This window comes from Podarcis filfolensis (genome assembly GCF_964270895.1).
Source record: "Podarcis filfolensis genome assembly, chromosome: 8".
Lineage (NCBI taxonomy): Eukaryota > Metazoa > Chordata > Lepidosauria > Squamata > Lacertidae > Podarcis > Podarcis filfolensis.
Window position 1 is genome coordinate 27,419,312 of NC_139611.1, and position 23,839 is coordinate 27,443,150.

The 23,839-nt window shown below is 47.6% G+C and overlaps 1 protein-coding gene across 2 annotated transcripts in view; it reads left to right on the forward strand.

The window, feature by feature from the left end:
• Positions 1 to 23,839, forward strand: part of NPHP4 (nephrocystin 4) — a 94,151-nt gene that overhangs the window by 65,203 nt on the left and 5,109 nt on the right. For both annotated transcript variants that reach the window (XM_083628453.1, XM_083628454.1), the window contains exons 17-27: positions 3,194 to 3,354; positions 4,727 to 4,907; positions 10,331 to 10,459; positions 15,504 to 15,715; positions 16,073 to 16,299; positions 17,883 to 18,069; positions 18,304 to 18,393; positions 19,072 to 19,228; positions 19,774 to 19,859; positions 20,457 to 20,542; positions 21,062 to 21,233. In XM_083628453.1, coding sequence (XP_083484579.1) covers positions 3,194 to 3,354; positions 4,727 to 4,907; positions 10,331 to 10,459; positions 15,504 to 15,715; positions 16,073 to 16,299; positions 17,883 to 18,069; positions 18,304 to 18,393; positions 19,072 to 19,228; positions 19,774 to 19,859; positions 20,457 to 20,542; positions 21,062 to 21,233 — 1,688 coding nt within the window. The remainder of the gene's footprint in view (positions 1 to 3,193; positions 3,355 to 4,726; positions 4,908 to 10,330; positions 10,460 to 15,503; positions 15,716 to 16,072; positions 16,300 to 17,882; positions 18,070 to 18,303; positions 18,394 to 19,071; positions 19,229 to 19,773; positions 19,860 to 20,456; positions 20,543 to 21,061; positions 21,234 to 23,839) is intronic.

A 23,839-nucleotide genomic window follows, 5' to 3' on the forward strand; every position in this document is an offset into this window, starting at 1 on the left:
CACAAATGGTGTTTGGATGCCTTTAGAATCAGAGCAGCTTAGTTAAACACTGACAAAGACTCTCTCTGATGTCATAGCAATTAGGCCTGCAGTGTGTCAGTAAGGAATATCTAAACCTTTCCTATAGTCACTTGAACATCACAGCTATCACTCGGATCTCTCTGTTTCTGGAGGGAGGGAGGGAGAGAGGCTATCATACTAGAGAGTGTGAATTCCAGGCAGACTTGAATCCAGCTGTCTCTCCAGTTTGAAAAATGAGGCTCTCCAAGAAGGATCATTCCCAATTCAGAATGCAGCACTCAGAGCCGGCTCAGAGCTTGTTGCAGCATCCCCCAGGGATGAAGTCTCAAGCTGCGAGTCAGCAAAATTCTCCTTTCCGCCGTGAGCCTGATGGAAGTGGAAGCTGAAGGGACACCTGCGAACAAGGTTAACTCCAGTTTTTAATAGGTCAATGGCACGTATATCAACTGACTCCCAAGCACAGATAGCAAGAATTAGAATCTGCTATGCTGTTGAGCCATCATTCCTTCAGAACAGAAGTGTAGCTAGTAAAGCCCACCATTTGAGAGGCTTCGCTTCAGATACTGCATTGGTGTATTGCAAATTCTCCCTTTCCTCCTTTAAAACAGTTTTGGTTTTCAGGTTGGAGAATTAGGCCATTGACATATGTGCAAGCCAAGTTTTACTCCCATCTCCCAGATGCCTGTATTCCCAGTTCACTAAACATCGTGTTTCTGATCTTCTTGAAAACAGACATAGAGGTTGAGTGGGTGTTTGAACTTAATAGCATAAGAACCTGGGAAGAGCCTTCTAGACCAGGGCAAAGGAGGCCCATCTAGTCCAGCATCCTGTTTCTCACAGTGGCCGGCCAAGATGCCCCAGGGGAACCCCACAAGCAGGACCTGAGCACAAGAGCGCTCTCCCCTCTTGTGGCTTCCAGCAACTGGTATTCAGAAGCATCACTGCCTCTGACCATGGAGGTAGAACATTGTTAGTAGCCATCGATAGCCCTCTCCTCCATGGATTTGTCTAATCTTTTTTTTAAAGCCACCCAGATTAGTGGCCATCACTGCCTTCTGGAGTCAACAGATCCTATGGAGGGAGTTCCATAGTTTAACTGTCTGCTGAATGAAGAAGTCTTTTCTTTTATCTGTCCTGAATCTTCCACAAGTTCTAGTGATATGAGAGACAGAGGAAGACTTCTCTCTCACCAGTCTCTCCATGCCGTGCAAAGTTTCATAACCTTTCTTCACAGGGGAGTTGCTCCACTGCTATGATCATTTTGGATGCTATTTTCTGATCCTTTTTCAACTCTGCAATATTCTTTTTGAGGGGAGGCAACCAGGACTGTGCAGAGCCTTCCAATATTCAGATATGAGAAGCCTCATCTTCAGTCTGTAGCAGTACAGTTAAGACACAGGTTCAGTATACATAATCTGCTCTTTGTAGAACTAGGACGGAGTGTCAGGCACTGGTAAGCATCAGGGCTGAGATTTGGCAATCCAGAATGCTGACTTGCCAGTTAGCTAAGCAGATGTTTCTTTATTTATTTCGAGTTCTACGCATCCGAGCAGCCAAGCTTCAGACGCCTTGTTTCGCTCTGCAAAGTGCTTTTTGGTCTTATTAAAGCCTCGTCCCAGGAGAGGCGGTCCTGTTCCGTACCCTGCTGAGTGTCTCTGGTTCATAAAGCCACCCCTCTCCCCCGTGGAACAGTTAATGGAAATTAAAAAGGGGGAAAGACACACATTAAATGCTGCTCTGTGCTGGGATAGGACGCTCCCAGTGTGACTTTAAAAGTTACTTAGCCAGATCTTTCATAATAGCCTTGATCATTCTGTTTATTAAAGTGGAGCCACACAGCAGCAGCAGACCCCTCATTTGCTGATGACTTTTGAAAAGGAAGGCCCTCAAGGGTTGGTCTTCTTGTTGGAGCCGAACTGCTCATCATCTTCCACTCCTCAGTTGCTCCCTGGATCCATTGACAAATGCCAGTGCTGTTCTAGTCAGGAAGGCACAAGGCCTCGCTGTGATCCGATGCCCCTTCCTTTCTGTTCTTTCCCTTTTCAACTCTGTTGCTGAATTATGCTGCCACACCCTTCTCTCCTTCTTTTAAAAATCATTAGCTGTGATTCCTGCATTGTAGGGGTTTGGACTAGATGAGCCTTAGAGATCCTTCCAACTCTACAGTTTCTATGATTTTATGTTTCTATTATTCTGCAAAGCTTTTTTTTTGGAAAATTTAATGTAGCATAAAAAGTACAAGCCAACAAGAAACAAAACATAATGAAAGTTAGAAAACATAACACAAGAGCAGTACAGAGAGCAGATAACGTGGTGGCTTTCCAAGTAAATAGAGTGCATTAGCAGTACGCCTACTTTGCCTCTTAAAGGTCCCGTCTTCATTTAAAGCCCCAGAGAACCACTGCCATTCCATTTAGACCAGGGATAGAAAGTTTCAGATACAGGGGCTGAGAGTAGCCCCAGGAGCCTTTATATCTGGCCCTGTCAGGTTGCTGCCAGCGACTCCCGGCTGGTTGCCCAGGAGCATACAAAGACAAGGGAATGTTTCTTACCGTTCTCTTTTTATTCAGTATTTACAGACAGAGGCTATAGAACCCAGACTCTTGGATAATGGCGTTGTCCCAAATGAATCTCCACCCTCCATCTCTCCCACTCCCTCATTCATCATTCTCATTTTCTCTCCTACTGGTGCTGCTACATGCCCTCTGTACTTTGCTCTCCTACTTCCAGGGCTTGCCGGGTTCTGGGAGAGGGGGGTCTGGAATGCATTCTAAAGACACTGTGTCCGTCAGCTGTTTTCCCCCTGATGCTTTTCCTCCTCTCCCATTATTTCCTAGCTTTTCCCCTCATCTGCCTCTGAGCTGTAACCTCCCTCAAACCCCTGTTGCAAATCTAAACCGTCTTCCTCTTCCTTCTCCCTGGGTCAAGCTGAGGAGGCGGTCTCCCCCATTGCTCCTCTGCCCAGTCCCTGGCAGGTCCTCAGGACATTCCCCAGTCTCTACACCCCCACCTGCCCAGCTCCACACCCTCCTTGAATGCTTCTCCTAGATGGAATGTGTCCCTGAGCCCACCACCACCCAAGAGAATTGGTTCAGCTGTGGAATGGCTCATACCCTCAGTGAGTTTTTTGCTTTGGGCCTTACACACCTGTAACCAGCAACTTTCTCTGCAGGCTCCCCAGGTTTCCAGCTGAAATATATGGTGGATCCTGGTTTCCTCAAGCCAGGTGAGCAACGGTGGTTTATCCGTTACCTGGCCGAGCACACTCTGCAAATAGACGCGTGGGATGGCGATTCATTGCTCCTCGTCGGATCTGCTGCTGTGAAGCTGAAGGTGGGGATTTGTTAAGTTGGAACTGACTCTTGGGAGGGACAACCCCCACCCCACCCTGAGCCAATTCCGTAAAATTTAAATACCACTTGAGCGTAACAAAAACCTCAAAGCAGTTTACAAAAAGAATAAGGTTATCAGTAACCCCCCCAGCTATTTAAAACATTCATATAGTAATTTAAATCAGCAATAAGCTAAAGACAGATTGAAACCCAGCCAGATGGGCGGGGTACAATAAATTATTATTATTATTATCATCATCATTCTGCACAGCTGGGTAGCTTTGTTTAAACAAAAATGCTGTTAGCAGGTCTCTGAGCACAAGTGTTATATGTTGACAGGATCTCACTCAAAGTGGACATACTGAAATATAGAGTATTTAGAGATGACTAGACCTTTTAAATTTTCCACTGATTCTACTCCCTATGAATTATATCAGCTGTTGCAAACCTGGTGTGCTTCAGACGTTTGAGACCACAGCTTCCATCAGTCTCAGCATCATATGGCCGTGCTGGTTGGGGCTGATGGGAGTTGTAGTCAAAAACACCTGATTGGGGACAGCTGACGTAGACAAGGGTGACCTAGATGGACCAATGACCTAACTCAGTGTAAGGATGTGTTTTATGTTAAGAACAAAAGAGGAGCCAGTCGGATCAGGCCATCTTGTCCAGCATTCTTTTCACACAGCGGCTAACCAGATCTTGCAAGGAGGATATGAGAGCATCCCCCGCCCCTGCAGTTTTCCGTATCCGCAAAATGTTCCTTATGGTTATTTGTGACTAGGAGATCTCACACACAAAAGAGCATTGGTGGTTGTTGGCTGCTAATGACAATGCACCCCCATGTTCTCAGGTTGAGACCTAGATTGAAAAAGTTGGGATTTGTAGTTCATCCCCACAAAGGAGATATACATCTTAGGCAAAAATAAGGAGTCCAATGGGAGTTGTAGTCCAGAACAGCTAGAAGGCACCAACTTGGAAAAATTTGGATTATGGCTACTGCCAGTCTGGCAGCCAGTCTGATAACTTATTTCAGAGGACAACTCAAAAAAGGATTGGCTTTTTATTTATTCATTTATTGCATTTATATCACTTTTTTTCTTCAAAGAGCTCAAGGTGGCATATATGTACACCTCCCAATTTTCATTTAATCCCCACTACAATCATGTGAGGCAGTGACTGTCCCAAGGTCTCCCAATGAGCTTCATGGCCGAGTGGGGAATTTGAACCCTGGTTCCCCTGGTCCTGTTCTGACACTTTAACCACTACACCACACTGGCTTCCTGCTGTGTGGGTCCACACTCTCCAACACACACATACACACACACACATCTGAATGATCTGCCAATCAGACACAGAATTTCCTTGTTCTGCAGCATTTGCTCCGCCAGGGCCGGACAGCTGTCCAAGTCCACCATGAACTGGAGGTTATCACCATGGAATACAAGCAGGACACAACCGTGATGAGTGGGGAGATTCTCAAGCACGGGGGTGTGAAGCCCATTGGAGTCCATGCTGTTGTGCGAGGGCGTCTCCACCTGAGCCTGGCTAACATCGGTAAGAGTCCTGTTTGTTCAGGCATTTCCATTGGCTTTCCGGGGCAACCTATGGCTCTGTGGCAGTGTGGTGTAGTGGTTAAGAGCGGTAGTCACGTAATCTGGGGAACCGGGTTCGCGTCTCCGCTCCTCCACATGCAGCTGCTGGGTGACCTTGGGCCAGTCACACTTCTTTGAAGTCTCTCAGGCCCACTCACCTCACAGAGTGTTTCTTGTGGGGGAGGAAGGGAAAGGAGATTGTTAGCCACTTTGAGACTCCTGAAGTGGAGTGAAAGGCAGGATATCAAATCCAAACTCTTCTTCTTCTTCTTCAGCCTCAGGTTAAAACAGAACTCAGCTGTACCCAGGATTTCCTTCCCAAGGAGATCCGCCCAGGTCAATTTTGTTTAATCCTGGAGGACAGGGCTCAAAATATCAAAAAGTGTTGTTTAGTCGTTTAGTCATGTCTGACTCTTCGTGACCCCCATGGACCAGAGCACGCCAGGCACTCCTGTCTTCCACTGCCTCCTGCAGTTTGGTCAAACTCATGTTGGTAGCTTCGAGAACACTGTCCAACCATCTTGTCCTCTGTCGTCCCCTTCTCCTTGTGCCCTCCATCTTTCCCAACATCAGGGTCTTTTCCAGGGAGTCTTCTCTTCTCAGGAGGTGGCCTAAGTATTGGAGCCTCAGCTTCAGGATCTATCCTTCCAGTGAGCACTCAGGGCGGATTTCCTTAAGAATGGATAGGTTTGATCTTCTTGCAATCCATGGGACTCTCAAGGGTCTCCTCCAGCACCATAATTCAAAAACATTGATTCTTCGGCGATCAGCCTTCTTTATGGTCCAGCTCTCACTTCCTTACATCACTATATCAAAAAGTATTTGCGTATAAATGTAGAAACAGGGCCACATGGGATCCCAAAGTGACATGGACCAGAAATAGTTTGTTCCATCTCTAGCCCCAGCCAGGGTTCAGATAAGCATAGTTCAGTAAAATCCCAGAGCGGATCATCAAACCTCAAAACCTCTCCAGCACCCCCTCTGGCAGAGTGGTTGGTTTTTGTTTTTACGTAATAGAGTGCTGAAAAAATCCACCCCCACCAATCACAGCCTGCCAGGGGTGTTTCTAGGAAAGGACCTCTGCTGTGATTCTGACTCTGCTGTGCCTGCCCCACCTGGCCCCGTAGCCTAGCACCCCATCCTACTGAGACACGGGCATCAGCTCCACAGCTGACGGAAAACAACCGTTTGGGCTGTTTAGGGAGGATTTCCAGCTCCTCGGGGGGGGGGGGAGGGGAGGAAAGCAGAAGATTTGCACCTTGCGTTGCGAAAGCTTATTATCCCCCCTGTGCCCCGACAACGGTAATAACATTGGGTTGTTGCGGCATGGTGGAAATACACAGGCCATTAATTCTGCTTAGTCTTGTTTACAAGCGGGCAATCCAAGGCGGCTTTGAAAGGAGACAATATGGAAAAGGCGACACTCAATTAGATGCCAACAAAACAACAACGCAGGGGAAACAGAGGCGGGGGCGTTGGAAGCTGCACAGAACCGTACCTGGAAGGACGAGGAATCCGGGCTTATAAGGGCCTTAGCGCTACAGGCCTCGTAGCAGGTGCTTTAATTCATCTGTCTGCAAAAAAATAAAGGCGGTGTGACTCCATGTGTTTCCACCCCCCGCAAAAAAATCTTATCTTCAGAAGAAAGATTAGCTTCCATTCTACCGTATCATAAATTGACATTTCATACTTTGCCTGCAAGTGGGTGATAAGCTCTTTAGCAAGGAATGGGGGAGGGACGGGAGCTGCAATGATCAATCCAGAGATGAATCAAAGGCCGGGGAAGGAAATGATCTAATGGCGGAGAGAGATTCAAAAGGGACTTGGCAAGTCCTGGCAAAGGCACAGAGCCCCATTCCTCCTCTTTGACTCCACAGCTACATGTTCCTTGATCCTGCATTTCAGTCGTCTTGTTGGCTGGTTGTTGTTGGCATCTACTCTACCAGTAGCAAGGAGGTACTGGAAATTTCTGGAAGGAGCATCAATCGCCACCCTAGTAGAGACGAAAGTATGGCAGTTGGCTTTGGCAGGGAAATTGACTGACAAATCAAAGTTCGTGAGAGGTTTGAAAGGGAAGGGCACATTTACAAGGGTTATACCTTTATGTATGCAGCTAAAGGGGACACGGAGGAACCCCCTTCACTCTACAACATTCTCTGGCTAGTTTAATGTTTATAATTTGTGTATTTGTTTGAGTGACTGGCATTGTGTTGGTCCAGGAGGCTGCCGGCCTCTCAGTAATCAATCATCTCATCTGGGGAAGGCGGGGGAAGCAGGCTTGTTGGTTCTGTTGTTCTTTGAAGATCTGCCACATGAGATGACAGTGATGACGATGATAAAAAAAGTTCTCTGATCCCGTGCTGTCTGAGAACGACTGAGTTTGGATGGCTGAGTAATAGGGACACTTCTTGCCTTGCTGATTATGCAGGGACCAGAATACTTGTGGCCAGGGAAAGATCGATTCCCTTGCAAGGGCCAGGCCAAATCCTGCTCTTTCTCTCAGATAACTGAAAGGCATGATGATTTGACATTGCTCATAGTCCCAGCCCTCCTGACCATCCCCCTCATCATCCCAAATTAGTTCATGCTTGGTGCCATTTTTTTGCCCTGCTCAGGACTTTCTAAATTGCTGCTCTGCGGTTCACAGATCACCTGTACTTTGATCTCTTTGAGATAAACTAGATGTTACTTTAATTGGTGCCAATGGGAGCTTTTTATGAAGGCTTGGAGCCAGCGTTGCCATTAAGCAAAGTGAGGCAGCTTCCTCGGGCAGCAGGTGGTGGGTGGTGGCAGCACCCCCACAACAATCCCTCCTGAGCCCCCTCTCTTGGAGAGCAGAGCTGTGCCCCTCACCTGTGCAGATCATGTGCTCTGACCACCGAGCAATGGTCCCCCTGCTAAAATTAAGTAAATACTTCACCATGGCAACTATGGGGACTGTAGAAATTGTGACTTCAAAGAAGGACCTTCCTGCATCTGGAAGGAACAGATCAAGAAGGAACTGCTTGAAGGAGCCAGGAAGCATAAGCTTCCTTCAGAGGATCCAAGGGATGAAGGCGCTCACTTGCTCCCGTTTCAGAGGATCCTGGCTTCCGTTGCGCACTGCAAATCAAAGACTCTCTTATGCAGAAAGAGCCTTAAGGTGCCTCCTTTGATAACTCTCTTTTTCTGAACGGGCTGTGGGTTTAGATGGGAGAGAGGGGCTTTTTTATTTTTTAAAAAAGAGAGTTTTGGCTGGCAGGTTGAGTCAGAGATCAAAGGAGCTGTCGGACTTGCAAAGAGACTGGATAAGCTTGCCATTATGCATCAAGGTGTTTATTTCCGAAAGTCAAAGGAGATCCCACTGAGTTCCCCTTCGGTGTCAGAAAGGTACAAAATAAGATAAGGCAATTGCCATGAGGGGAAAGGAATTGATTCTTTGAGGGGGTGCTTTTGGGGCTTAGAATTGCTCTGGTGCCTCTGCAGACGGTTCCTGTTAGGCTCCTTTCTGGAAAGAAACCCAAGCTTGCTCAGTCACCTTCATTATTAACATTGCTCCGGGGAAGGTAGACTTTGTTTTCTGTAGCGGACTTGTTCTGGTGCTTCTTGTAAAAAACACACAAAAAAACTCCCATTAATAAACCCCCCAAAAGCAAACCTAGCTTGAGGCTTTGAAAGATCTGAGAAAAAGAGGAGGAGGAGGAGGAGGGGAGGAGGGTAGAGAGAAAGCTCTCCAACAAGCCAAAGGCACGTTCTGAATACTATATCTTAAGACTGGAATTAGCCACTTCGAAATGCACATGCGTCTCCGGATATGCTTTGGAAACATGGAAACAGAAGGCTATAAGAAGAGCCTGCTAGAACAGGCCAACATCTTGTTCTCACAGTGACCAAACATTGCCTGTGGGAAACCTGCAAGCAGGACCCGTGCACAAGAGCCCTCGCCCCTCCTGTGGTTTCCAGCAACTGGTATTCAGAAGCATTATTGCCTCCAACTGTGGAGGCAGAGTGTAGCCATCATGGCTAGTAGCCAATGATAGCCTTGTCCTCCATGAATTTGTCCAGTCCTCCTTTAAAGCCATCCGGGTTGGTGGCCATTACTGCCTCCTGCAGGAGGGACTTTCATATTTTTAACTGTGCGCTGTGTGAAGGATGTTCTGTTATTTGCCCTAGATATTACAAGCTTCAGCTTCAATGGGTGTCCATGTCTCATGAAGAAGAGAGAAAAACTTATGTCTATTTACTTACGACATGCATAATTTTATAAACTTCTATCATGCACCACTTACCTTTTCTCTAAACTAAAAAGTCCCAAACACCTTTCCTCATTTTGATTTTCTTGGTTGCCCTTTTTTGAACCTTTTTCAACTCTACAATATCCTTTTGAGGTGGGGTGAGCGGAACAGTACACAGTATTCCAAATGTGGTTGCACCATAGATTTCTATAACGGCTTTATGATAGCTGTAGCTTTGTTTTCAATTCCTTTTCTAATGAGCCTTTGCCTGGAATTTGCCCTTTTCACAGTCGCTGTATGCTGGGTCAAGATCTTCGAGCTCTCTAGTGTGACCCCAAGGTCTCATTCCTAGCCTTTCATCACCAGTTCAGACCCCATGAGCATATAGGTGAAATTATTATTATTATTATTATTTTAGCCCTGACTGCATTACTTTGCACTTATTTACATGGAATTGCATTTGCCATCTTACCCCCCATTTATTCAGTTTAGAGAGGTCCTTTTGGAGCTCTCCCCAATCCCTTTTTGTTTTAGTGACCCTGAACAATTTAGTATCGTCAGTAGACCTTGCCACCTCATTGCTCGTGCCTAACTCTAGATCGTTTACGAATAAGTTAAAAAGCACATATCCTAATAGCGATCTTTGGGCGACTCCACTTTCAACATCTCTGCATCTAGAGAATCACCCATTTATTCCTACTCTCTGCTTTCTGCTGCTTAGCCAATTTGTGACCTCTTCTCTTATTCTTTGAGGGCTAAGCTTACTCGGGAGACTTTGTCGAAACCCTCTCAAAGTCCAAGTACACTATATCAACTGGATCACCTCTATCCATATGCTCAGAGAAGGTTCATGAGACAGGATTTGCCCTTGCAGAAGCCATGCTGACTCTGCTTCAGTAATGCTTGTTCTTCTTCCTACAACTTAACCAGTTTGTAATCCACTAGAGGAGCTCTCCTGCTGCATCCATTACAGGCCATCCAGGCAAGACTACATTCCAGGGGAACATTCAAGCTATACAAAAGCACTTGAGGAGAGTGCAGGGCAGGGACTGTGGGGTGTGTGGCTTGAGGAGGGAGGAGGTCTGTGGAACCCCCTGGGGTTTGATAGAGAGGTCTGTGTTCATCCCCTGAGCCTGTGCTCCCTGAGTCTCTGCCTCGTCTTCTTTTGTAGGCCATCTGTGTGAACAAAGGCAGAGGAAGTCCATCTCCTTGCCACCTTCTCGCTCTCGGATCATCTCTTCCCATGACGGGAACAGTGGCTTCCATGGGGGCAGCTTGCTGTCTTCAAATGCTTACAGCGGTAAGTCGGCTTCTGATTTCTCAATTTTCCTTATTGGGTTATGCTGAGGAGGCAGGTGGGAGCAGAAATGGAGAAGAGGAGAGACCACCGCTTTCTCCTTCCCCAAACAGTGAGTGATGCACCATGCAGGTGGATGCAGGGAGGGGTGGGGTGGACCGCCTGCTAAGGGCTTTGTGGCTTTGTCTTCTTCCTCCCCTTCTTCCCCTCAACATTTTTGAGTTTATTTTTTATTTTTCTAATAATTTTTATTGATTTCAAGAAAACAATCGAACAGCTTCGAGTAAACATACATAGCAGAATCCAGTTACAGACACAGGTTATAGAATACACAATCAGACTAGATAACAGCAAATGATTAAATTACCTTAGAAGAGTCATTACCAGTTTTGTGTGATTATTGATTATAGGATGGAGCAAACTTGTTTTCTATTGCTCCGAGGGGGAGGACCCGAACCAATGGATTTAAATAGCAAGAAAGGAGATTCCAACTGAACCTTAAGAAGAGCTTTCTGACAATACAAGATTCCTGCATTGCAGGTGGTTCGATTAGATCACCCTTGTGGTCCCTCCCAGCTCTATGATTCTAAAAAGAGCTGTTCAACTGTCGAATGGACTCCCTCGGAAGGTGGTGGACTCTCCTTCCTTGGAAGCTTTTAAGCGGAGTTTAGCTGGCCACTTGTCAGGGTTCCTTTAGCTTTAAAGAGATTTGAATCTCTGGTGTCCAAGGGTTCTGAGAAGGGATTTGTTTCAACACTTTAGGCTCTGCTTCTAGACTTGCAATTTTTCTCCCTTGCATTGCAGGGGGTCAGACTATATGACTCTTGGGGGCTGCTTCCAGCTGCAGTTGTAACCCCTCTAAAGTGAGGTGTGGGTGGAGGGCCTGAGAACTTTGAGTCCATACTAATAAAGGGGGAAAAAATAAGACCACACTCCCTCACACTGATCTTTCTTCGCTTCACCCCTCACCTGTGCTGTGTGAGACATTCAGACAGGGCTATCTCCCAGACGATATTGAGCCATGCCACTTCAGGTAGCATTTTTCATGACTTCCCTTGTTGAGCAATGACCACCCAAGCCACCGCCAGTGAAAGCAAGAAAAGAGCTTTGTGCTTAGCTTTCGGATTCAGGTCACTTTCCAGAAGTAACAATTCTAAGGGAGTGTCAGACAACGGGGTGGACCAGTTACTGATGAAATTGTGTCCGATATCCAAGACCAGACCATTGAGTTTATTTTGAAAAGGTGAGGGTAGGTGGCCACTCGTTCCCTTAAGGGTATGTGGATCTGTTAGCTTGCTGGTACCTTGTGTATGAATATGTGTCCTCTTTGCAATGGGCTACGGGGACTGGCTCAGAAAATGCAAGATGTTAAACCTCAACACACAGGGAAGAAGCCTCAGATGAGGCTGTGCAAACTTGGCACTTAAAGCAGCTCTTCAGTTAAGCCATGTTTTCTTTCTAGCAAGGGATTGTGTTCAAGGTGTTCAGTGAAAAGCCAGCTTGACTTGATTTATTGTATTTACCCTGCTTTTCCTGTCTGTGGGCCCTCAAAGCAGCTGCCAGGATTGAAAACAGTCATGCAGAAGTACCAAATCATCATTAGAAAACTCCAAAGAGTTGGATGAAAACCAACCAGCTGCTCTGCACCTGAGCCGCTTTTGAGAATGGCCAAGCTCACCTTTGTAGCGAGGCCTTGGTTTTTTTGTTTTTAATTCCAGACACTGGCTCTCTTTTAAAGGTGAATGCTGGTGGATTTAGTGATATGAACAGATCTTGGTTTGGGGCTTGGCAAGGGCAGCAGACCAAGCCAAGCAGCACGTTTGTTGCAGCTTCTCATGGGCACAGCCATTGAATATTGGGGGGGGGGAGGAGTTTGGGGGAGGGAGAAAATCAGAGGTGTATTACTCTAGCCAACTGCTACCGCGCAGGTAGAGACTACCTGCAAGGTTTTTGGGAACCTGATTATTTTACTTGTTTAACTTTACTTTGGACTGCTGTTCCTGCTTGCATCACTCACCAGTTCCACCTATCCACCACCCCATTTCCAACCCTCTCTTTACATCTCACCAAAAGCCCTTTCCTCTATCAGATTGCCCACTCCCCCAGCTCCTCACAGTTTGCCTAACCTCCCTCCTCCATAGCTCACCCCCAAACCCCTTGCAAAAACCACCCCTCATTGCCCAACAGCTCTCCCAATGCCCCAAACTTTTGTACCCCAGTCACAAACCGCTCCCTTGCTCTGCTACAAGTGCACACACATCCATCAGTGTGACGACATATGAGTGCAACTATAGTAAAGAGAGAAAACATTTATACGTCTCCTTCCATATATATATATATATATATATATATATATATATATATATATATGGAATATTCATTCCAAGATGGCCTACGTATTTTATTTAAATATGCAACAACTGTAGCAGAATAAAATAGCGCCCCCGCCACCAAAAAAGAACAAATGACATAGGACAATTATTTTTGTTATTTATTTATTATGTTTATATCCCACCTTTTCCTCCAAGGAGCTCAAGGTGGTGTGCACAGTTTCCCTCCTATTATCCTCACAACAACCCTGGAAAGTAGATTAGACTAAGAGGCAGCGACTGGCCCAAGATCATCCAGTGAGATCCATGGCTGAGTGGGGGAATTTGAACCTACGTCCTAGTCCAACACTCTAGCCGCTACATCACACGGGCTCTCTATATCTAATAGCAGAGAAGATCCCCACAGCTAAATATGCCTTAAAGCTGCTTGAAACAGCTTTCCAAACATGTCAGGGTGGAGTAGATATGGTTGTCAACCGGTAGGGAGTTTCTGAGTTACCCATAGGGAGAACTCGGAACTGCTAGCGACAGTGCCCCGAACGATCCACAAGAAAGATATTCTGGGTGGGAAGGATAGTGAACTGGGAGCCTGCCCTAGAAGGGGCTAGTTTCCAAAAAGAGCTCTTGTAACACCTGCATCTATCCGGATGCAACCTCCAGAAGCAAGGGGAATCCTGCTGCACATCTTTCTGGAGTCAGCCAGCCTTGGGCAAGCGCCACTTACAAAGGTTGTGTGGCATTCACCCACCTTAAACATCCCCTTCCCTCAGAGCAGTCTTGTCCAGATGTATCTTCAGGCTTTGTGATTCATTTGTTGTTGTTGCCAAGGTTGCCTGAGCTGATCTGCCGCAACTGGGAGAACAGAAGGTGGACTGAGCATCCAATTAAGGGCATCTAACCTGCAAATAGGACTTACTATTTATAAAGAGAGAGAGAGAGAGAGTGATGCAGTCAGACTAATAGGCAACCTTGTACAGCAGTCCACGTCAGATGAAGAATTTCATTTGGGAACCTGAATGGTGGAGTTGCCAGGAGACCAGTGGACCTTTCCTTTTGAACTGCCAACCACTCCAGGTTGTCATAAATGCTTTACACGGAGTAAGACCACCAGCCCTTCATGACCAGCTCTGCCTATGTATTAAAACTATTCAAGCTCTCAGGCCGAGAGAGAGGAGAGGGATGCGCGCGCGCGCGCGCGCACACACACACACACACACACACACAGAGACAAACATTCTCTGGCCTGACACCCCTTCAACCAGACATTGAAACTAAGGCCTTATGCACTGGATCATGCAGCCCTTTAATGCATAGCAGTTATTTACTTACTTTTATTTTACTGCATTTATACCCCACCTTTTTCAAGCTCCTTGTTCGAGGTGCCATACTTGGCTCTCCGCATCCTCACAACAACAACCTTGCAAGGTAGGTTACGCCGAGAGGCAGTGACTGGCCTGAGGCCACCCAGCGAGCTTCACCATGGCTGAGCAGGGATTCGAACCCTGGTCTTAGTCTGACACTTTAACTGCCACACCACACTGGATCTCATCAATTAGCTGTGGTGGTGGATGAAAGTGCAGCAGGAAGTGGCCAGTTCAGTGTAGACAATAACTTGGTGGACAAATTGGGTGATCCAATAGAAGGCAGCTTGCTATGCTTTTGAAACTCCAGTTGCATCCACCGTCAGGGCTGGCCCCAAGACATTTTGCCTGAGAACTGGATGCAACCCTCCAGGTTTATCTGCCTGGCCCTTAGGACTCTCCCTACCCCACCTCTGTGCCTTTCTTAAGGACATTTTCTTGTCAACTGGAGTCTCTTGTTTGCCTTGGTGGAGAGATGTGTGTCTAGAGACCTCCGACTCTTGTGTGGCTGAAATGTAGCCAGCTGTAGAAGGGCACAAAGAGTCCCATCTATTCTTCCTCTTACTTTTGTCTCTAGCCTAGCCCACCGCTGGCATGTGGCCCCCAGAAGATTCCCCACGGCCCTTGGACTGAGTAAAGTTCCTCACTCCTGGTGTAGACTGAGCTAGATTGCAAAGGTGGTTGCCCTACAGTTCCGTGATTCTATGGCTAATGGTTGCAGCATAAGACAGCTTCTTATGTTTCTCTGCTTTAAAAGCTCTTTGTTCTCCTTCTGCTTTACCTCTGATGGTCTTTTTCTCGCTATATAAAAAAAGCATATTACTTTATTTGCAAAGCTATTTCCCACCACAAAGGAAAGAAAAGGCCACATCAAACAAGGAACGGAAGAATATGAAAGTGTAGCCAACTGGTGTGTTGAAAATTGGTCCCCCAAATGAAATCAACCCGGGGAGATAAAGCCGCAAATTAATAACTTAATACTCAACCATTCAGCAGAGTAACGTGTAGCTAATTCATTAACGTTGTCTTCAAAACCAAACTTGAAGCCTTTCATTTTGAGATCTAATGGAATTTGAAAAGAGGGCAGAGGTAGCCACGGTCTTAATTGCATTTTTATCTTTATTGCCCAGTAAAAAAAAGAGGGGAGGGGCAGGGAGAAAAGGAAGAAGGAGTAATTTTTTTTCTTATTAAGGAAACAGAAAATGCCACAGGTTTAAAAAGCAGCATTCAGGCAGGTATCAATCCCACAAGTAATTCCTGCGCATCAAGACAGAGAAACGATGTGATTGGCTTTTGCTTCATCCCATCTGGCCATTTCCATCATGACGTCTCTCTGTCTGTCTGTCTGTCTTCCAGTTGGGAACGTGTGCCAGGCACAAAAACTGGCTGATGTGGACAGCGAGCTGGCGGCCATGCTCTTCTCGCGCCTGCGCGAAGTCAGCGCCACGTTTCAGCACAGCAGCCGTGAGGCCAACGTCACCCGGAGGCGGAAGCTGGAGAGGATGCTGTCGGTCCGGAGGCGGGAGTCCCAAGAGGGCGATGCTGTGAAGAAAGCCAGCCTCATCACGGTGAGAGACTGGTTCCCCCATGGCCGCCTTCTGAGCTGGACCCTTGGCCCATTTAGCCAAGTACAACTCACTCCCAAGTAATGGCATCTCTACAGGGTCTTAGAGCTGAGCCGTCAGGTGGGATACAGTCAGTGGTCTTCTACCCGCTGTCCGAACACATTGTCCCAGAGAGAGCTGCAGGTGGCATTGCCCTGTGCATTGTGTGGAATAAACATGTTCCATACAGTTTCAGAACTGTCTTTGGTTTTTGTGTTCCCTAGTACTCTTAAGATGCTGTGTTAGTTTCTCTGGAAGAGCTACGTCCCATAGTCTACCCTGCCCACTCAGCCAGTTCTTGAGCCTTTCCTTCCCTCACAGGGACGGCATGAGGATCGCATCCAGCACTCCCGGGACCTCCAGATCATCGAGGCCTACCGGGAGCGCATCAAAGCCGAGAGCATCGCCAGCATGCTGAGCCAGGCCATTACCACCCGTCACACCCTCTACACCACGTTTGGCACGGCTGAGTTCTTCGAGTTTGCCCTGAAGAACCCGTATAATGTCCAGCACACGGTCACCATAGAGACAGACAACCCAGAGCTCAGGTAGGAGAAGTCCCAGGGGAGCAGTTGGGGGCCAAAGCAGGCAATGCCCTTCATTGTGCTTTCTGAGCCCCAGCCAGATCACTGTGAGAGAAAAAGCGGCTGCATTCTGAAGGCCAGAAGGATCATGCAGAAACTGTCGGGAGACACACAATCGATCATAAAAATGCTTGGCATTAATATCCATTTGTGTATCTATGGTGCGTTTCAAGTGTTCAGATCACTTCACGTGCATTAGCTCAGTAATCCTTACAACATATTGCTGGGAATCGCAGGTTTGGAGAGCACTCTTGCCCTTGGATCCTCCTTGCGGGTTTCCCATTGGGGCATCTGGTTGGCCCCTGGTAGAGCACGATGCTGGACCAGATATGCTCTTGGCCTAATCCAGCAGGGGTTCTCCTTATGTTCTTATATTGAAGTGTCCTTCATTTTGGGCCATTGGAACCGGGTCCCTTGAAAAACGCCAGGTGTGCAGTCAGGTCAAGATTGATCTTTTTTCCTCTTCCCTCCCTGTTCCTTTTCCCTCGTGTGCTGTTCTTCTTTTGTTTTGTTTTTTTAGGTTGTAAGCCTGTGTTGCCAGGGACTGCCTTTTTTAATTGATCATATGTAAGCCACTTCAGAAGCCCTTTTGTCTAAGGAGCAGGGTGCAAAAGCTCTAAATAAATATTAATTAGTGGGGGGTAGAGGGGAGGTTTAGTTCACACACTGCACACACAGGCTGTTGCATCCCCTGTAGGATCTCTGCCAGTGGGAGCTGCAGTTCCCAATCTCAGGGAGGGAAGACAATTTTGGACCCCCACCCTGCCCGGCAAAAGCTTTGCTTTTCTCTCCCCCTCCCCGAACCAGTGAGCAGCATTCATTTGCCTACAGGCAATAATAAAAGGGTTCTATGCACATGAATATGGGACGTGGGTGGCGCTGTGGGTTAAACCACAGCACCTAGGGCTTGCCGATCAGAAGGTCGGCAGTTCGAATCCCCACGATGGGGTGAGCTCCCGTTGTTCGGTCCCAGCTCCTGCCAACCTAGCAGTTCAAAAGCATGTCAAAGTGCAAGTAGATAAATAGGTACCACTCTGGTGGGAAGGTAAACAGCATTTCTGTGCGCTGCTCTGGTTTTGCTAGAAGTGGCTTAAGTCATGCTGGCCACATAACCCGGAAAAACTGTCTGCGGACAAACGTCGGCTCCCTCGGCCAGTAAAGCGAGATGAGCGCCGCAACCCCAGAGTCGTCCATGACTGGACTTAACTGTCAGGGGTCCCTTTACCTTTATGCACATGAATGCCACCAACCCCAGTTAGAAGGTAAATTCTTCAGTTGTGATTCTTGCATTGCAGGGGGGTGGACTAGAAGATCCACGGGGTCCTTCCCAACTCTACAATTCTATGCTCCTGTGAAATTAATTCTCCCTCCACTATACACGAGGAAAGCCGACACATGTGCTGCAACAGACATAGGCTCCCAGCCACAGTGTCAAAGGTGGCAATCCAAAGTTTGATTTTGAGATGGATCACAGGTAACAAAGAGGTTGGAAGTGCTGCCTGGAAGTAAAAGTGTTTGGCCTTTGTTTGGTTTGTTTCTCCCTCCAGTGTCATTGTGGACGCTAGAGAATGGAGGCACTTCAAGAAGCTGACCCAAACCACCACCCCTCTGGAGGAGGACATGTTTCACCTGCAGGACGACCTCACACCTCAGGTGTACCTGCGCCCCAAGGAGACGGTCCACATCCCCTTCAAGTACCAGGCCTTCTCCCTGGAGCATGCTGCCACCATGCAGGTAGAGAGGCGTTCGTGCTTTGCTTTTTAAAATACTTCCCAAATATTTGCTTTTGAGAAACTTTACACAAGGTGCAGCACCGGAATCTCATTTAAGCCTATAGCAGAATGAATTCCACAGCATATAAACCAGGATAATGGCTCGCAGACATTAGACTCCCAGAAGATAGTGGGAGGATTGGGGGGGGGGAGTTAAAATGGGAAGCACACTCCAACTCCTCTCTTTCATTCCCAGCAAGGTCCCACGGAGCTGATGTTCAGCAAAGGCAAGGAGGACTCCGCAGCCCCCTGGAAGTCCTGTGGCATACAAACAAAGCACATCAGGGTAAATCACACTGATTGACAAGGAGAGTGATAGGGAAGCACCCAGTGAGTCGGCTTGTGGGTGCTCTTCCCTCTTCAGATTTGGTGGTTCTGTCATTCTCAGTACATTCCTCATGCAGGAAGGTTGACGGGGTGGTGGTGGCAGTGGCGGGGGTGGGTCTGTGTGCAGTGATGGGGTGGGGGCAGCTCCAGACATGCTCCCCCCCAACTTACCACCCCTGTGCCTTTTGATCTCCAAACCTTGCCCAGCTCTGTAATAAAGATGCGGCCTGTTTTCCAAAAGGCACTCAATTTTATTATTTCTTTAAAGGTACACAAGGACCTGATTAGTATTACAGGTGGTAGTACTGAAATTACTCGAGGATTATTTCTGCTCTCTGCATTTACGGGATGTAACAAGGATATCAAGCCTCAGGACTTAATTCCGCATTTGCTAATTGCAGCTTAGGCAAACTATCCCTCAGCAGTGCAATGAAGATTCAGCCTGTTTTACGAAAGGCAGCTTTTCCTCCAGGGCGCTCAAGGTGGTGTATGTGGCTCCCCCCCCCACTTCATGTAATCCTTGCAACAATCCTGTAAGTTAGGGCAGGGTGAGAGGCAGTGACAGGCCCTCACGGTCACCCCCATTCATGCTGTCCTGTGGGAACGACACTAACTTTCTCCCTCTCCCTCCACCCAGGTCTCCTTCACTGCAAGCGGCGGGAAGCTCCTTGCCATCCTCAGCGTGAATGTGGAATCCCAGCCCCATGTGGTAGATCAGACCTTCCGCTTCTATCACCCGGAGCTCACCTTTCTCAAGAAATCCATCCGTTTGCCTCCTTGGCACACCCTTCCAGGTAGCTCTTAGCCAATTTCGCAGGCAGCCCCACCCCCTGAAAGTGAAGAACGAGAAATGGCACGTTGAAAATCACTGCCATTGCCAGGGCCAAGCTGGATATACTGGATGTATGCAGTGGGAAAGGGTCATAGCTCAGGGCACCTGCTTTGCATGCAGAAGGACCCAGTTTCAGTTGGGATCTCTGGGTAGGGCTGAAGAAGACCCTTGTCTGAAGTCCTGGAGTCTTCAGGACTGCCAGTCAGTGCAGACAATACTGAGCTAAATGGCCCCGCGTGATACAAGGTAGTTTCCTGTACTGAGGTACAGGCCATTAGCTCAGGGGTAGAGCATATGCTAGGAATGCAGAAGGTCACCAGTTCAGCCCTTGATTTCCTGACTGGGCAGTTGGGTGGTCTTAGCAGTATAAATACGTTGCACACATTGCTTTCAGCAGATGGGAGGATTTTGCATTGTATGCCGCAGCAGCAATGGCAGAGATTATTTTTATTCATGCTGTTTTTGTGGGAATAATCAGACCTCACAATCTATTTTTGTCCTTGCCAGGTGCCCCAGTGGGTATGCCGGGTGGAGAACCAGAGATGTTTGTGCGTTGCAGTGACCCCAACATTGTTTGTGAAACCAAGAAAATGGTACTGAATGCCCCACAAATCTTTGAAAATTATTCCAACCCATCAAAGATTAGCGAGTTTTCCCCCACCCCCTTTTGCTCCTGCTCCCGAAGTTCCTGTAAATGTGCTGAAAATATTTCTTTCATAACTTCCAGCACAGCTCTGAGTCTTACACAAGTTATAAATTAACTTTTCCAGATGCAAAAAAGCAGACCCTTTGGGGAAGAGAGCGGTATGTCAGTGCATTGTCCCTTGTGTGATGAAGGTCCCAGGATCAATTTCCAGCATCGCTGGGAAAGGGCTCTCTCTGTATAACACCCTGGAGAGTTTCTTCCAGGCAGGGTGGACCAGGGTGAGGTTAGCAGTGCAGCCCTCCAGATGTTGCTGGATCCCAGTTTCCGTCAGCTCCAGCCAGCCCAGCCAATAGTCAGGGATGACAGGAGTCTTACTCTAGCAGCATCTAAAGGGATGCACGTCAACCACCCCTGGTGTAGATCAGTGATGGAAGGCAGTCTCCTTGGTTCCCAAACCTGCTCCCTGGTTTTAATTCAGAAATTAATTCAACACTACTGGGTAAGGTCTGGTACGTCACAATCTGGTCTCGGTCTTCCCACCCAGGGGCCTGGCGAACCTCAGGATGTCTTTCTGAAAGTCGCAGGGGGCCCAAGTCCACAGATCAAGAGGTTCTTCCTTTCTATTTACACGTAAGTAGGAAACCATGACGGCACTCAGATTCTGTGCTGCATCAAAGTTACTAAGGGTGGAGGGTTCCTTCCTTGCTTGCTTGCTTGCTTGTATGTGTGTTGTTGTTTAACAGGTAAGAAGCAAAGCGATAAAAATTAATTTTAAAAGATCAAAAGGCACCTGCAGCCTATGTTGCTCTGTCTTCTTAAGGAAACAGACCCTGGAACATTCAGCCACTCGGAGAAGCCCAGAGCTGAGCACAGAATTGCGTTTTATTTGGATGTTTTCCTTTTGGTTTTTTAACAAGGAAACAAACAAACAAACAAACAAACCAGGATAGGATTGTGCCCTTCTAGGCCATGTGAGCATTCCCCAGGAACTGGGCGGCTGGTGCTTAATTTATAGAACACACACATGTGGGTTTGAGGGAGGATTTTCCTTCTTTCCCGGCTCGCAGTTTTGGAGCCGTCACTTCCCCGAGTATTTTTCACTCTGACAAGGCTGTGAAGCACCATCTGTTGCTCCGTTTGTCACTCCAGGGACCCCTGGCTGGCTGCTCCGACACAGATCTGGCAATTCTACCTCCATTCTTTGCAGCGGGTGGATGTTAGCTGCATAACAGGGCAGCTGACCCGCCTTTCACTGGTGCTCAGAGGGACTCAAGCCATCCGGAAGGTGAAAGCGTACACCTCACACCCGCATGAGCTGACGGTAAGATCAGACCCCGGGACTCCGTGGGGACTTTACTTTATTCTGTGGTTGCTCAGATCTTAAAAGAACAGGAAACCTTCTGTTTCATTTTCCTCCTCCTTTATTATGCTTTTCTCCCTCCTGCCTGGATTAGTCAAACGGTTGATCCTAGCCAATCAGGGATCACATGATGCAGCTAATCAGATTCGGCTGGGCAATGTTTTTCCAAGGACAAATAAAAGCAATTGAGAAAGAAAGGGTGAGGCACATTTTCACAAGAAACTGACAAGAAATCGCACAAGGAGGGTGACACACACACACACACACACACACACACACACACACACACTTATTCTGCTGGGAAATTTGGTTCCGCCTCTGCAAGTGCCTTTGCTTGGAGATTTTCATCAAAGGTCCCCACGAGATGGGCCATCCGCTAGGATGCAAGAGCCCGTTAGGAGACCTCAGACAATTTACAGCTGCAAAGCCTCTTCTGTAATTGTCTTTTGATTAAAGCCATCGTACGGAGGGATCAGTGGCCCAAAACCCCAGTGGGCAAGTTATCAGAATTAATGAGTCTATGGAGAATAATAATTTCTTTAGAATGCATTTAGTCATAATTATAAATGTGAATAATAAGAGAAACACAAACTCCGCTGCCCTCACATAAATTGAGGGGGGGGGGGCTTGAAAATTCTGAAGCTACATGAGTTGAAAGGGAACAGCAAAAGACAAAGGAAACTTGAAGGAAGCTCCAGCTTCACTCATGGTATGGAGTCTAAGTGAGATTCTGCTGATCGGACCTGGGATCACTTCCTAGATGTGGATTCTCTGATGAGCCCTGGTCAATCCCTCACCCTCAACTTCACCTCTCCAATCCGTATACAAGCCCATACAGTACTCAGTGTGACATGAGGTTATAAGAGCATAAGAGAAGCCTGCTCAGAAGGGTAATGGGTTGAGATGTGAGTAATCTGCAGTTCTCTCCAAACTCAGAATTTGGCATTAGGTTCATGCATAACTTAGGTGGATGGTCAAACAGGTGCACACCTGTATGGGCAGTTGGTCTGTTGATGGTGCTATTGGCGATGTTTGTATGCCAGAGAAGATGCTGAGGGAGTCATGGAGGGACTTGACCTCTGGTGAGTGTGCAGCAGCAAGTAGCAAGAGCTCAGGGAGCCAAATCTAGTTCAGATTGTGCAGCACCTGGGCCAGCTCCCAGTGGGAGTTTTCAGAGAAGATGGGTGTTACAGGCAGAGTGCCCAGGTCCTGGCCTTTAGCTGAGAGTGAGAAGGAATTTAAAGCTGGCAACAATTTGAAGTCAGGAGGCAATGTCAGCGGGTTATTGACATCTGTAAACTCTCTGCTCAGAGCTTATGAAATATTGAGAGTCTTGGCCAACAGGTCTTTGTTTAGGAAGTCTAAACTTCCAGCCTCTGGGGAAGAGTCAAACACAGGATCCACTCCTTGAGACTGCCCTCAAAGTGGGCCTCGAAATGTCTCAGGGTGTTCAGGGTCCTCAAGGCAAGCTCCTGCAGACCCTCATCCATTGAGACCACCTCCCCTGCCATCCAGAAGCACATGCAGCCTGAGCCGTGGTGGAGAATGGCCTTGTATTCTCTGGAGAGCCTCCTGTGGAGTCAGCTGATTGTTATATCTATAGAGCAGCCTTTCTCAACAGACGTTGTTGGACTACAACTCCCATCATCCCTAGCCAGCAGGACCAGTGGTCAGGGATGATGGGAGTTGTAGGGAACATTTGGGGATCCAAGGTTGAGAAAGGTTACTCTAGAGCAAAGGGGAGGAGGGAGCCAGTGGCAATTATGCCTTAGGCCAAGCCTTGCTTTCAGTTTCTAAAACAGCCCTCCATTAAATGTAATGGGCATTAATCACTGCAGCTGGACAGACTGACCAGAGATGCCTCCTAAATTGCTGGCATAAGGCGGATGTAGCCCCATTGCCAAGGGAGAACCTTCATGAAAAGAAAATGCGAGGCCCTTGCCTTTTGCCTCTGCAGGCTCTCATTTCCATGTCGGCAGCACACATTGAATCATCGCCTCATTTGCATTCCAGGCTGCAGACAGAGGTAGAGCAGATTAGCTTCCCCCGTGGCTTGATCAAAGGACACCAGGGTGGTCCCTTTCGGAAGAGCCTCATTGGTGTCTGTAGCATTTTGGATTAACCTCTGAGAAGTCCCTCCTCCTCCTGATCCTCTGGCAGGGGGCTTTGGCAGCTACTGTTCACAGCATCACTCAGTCACCTAGAGTCCATGGCCTTGAGGTGACTGTCCCCATTGGGGCACCATTGTTAAAGGGCCAAAGTATGGATGCTGACCCGAGCAGGGATACATCCATCACCTTTCTCATAGTTCATTTGTAAGCCACCTTTCCATAGTTAAGCCCTGTAGCATCTCTGGATATGATGTAGAGGGAGGTGCCCTGTGAGGTGAAGGAGAGGACTATTGTGCCTTACACCTAAACAGGATGTTCCCTTCCAAAATGCTTACCTGGCTTTTGGCAAGCCACCCACACCTTGTAGCTCACATCTAACAAAGAAGAAGGGAGGAGTCTTTCTTCCTCACTTCCTCTGTGGGGGAGACATGGATTTCCCTTCCCAGAATCCTTTGA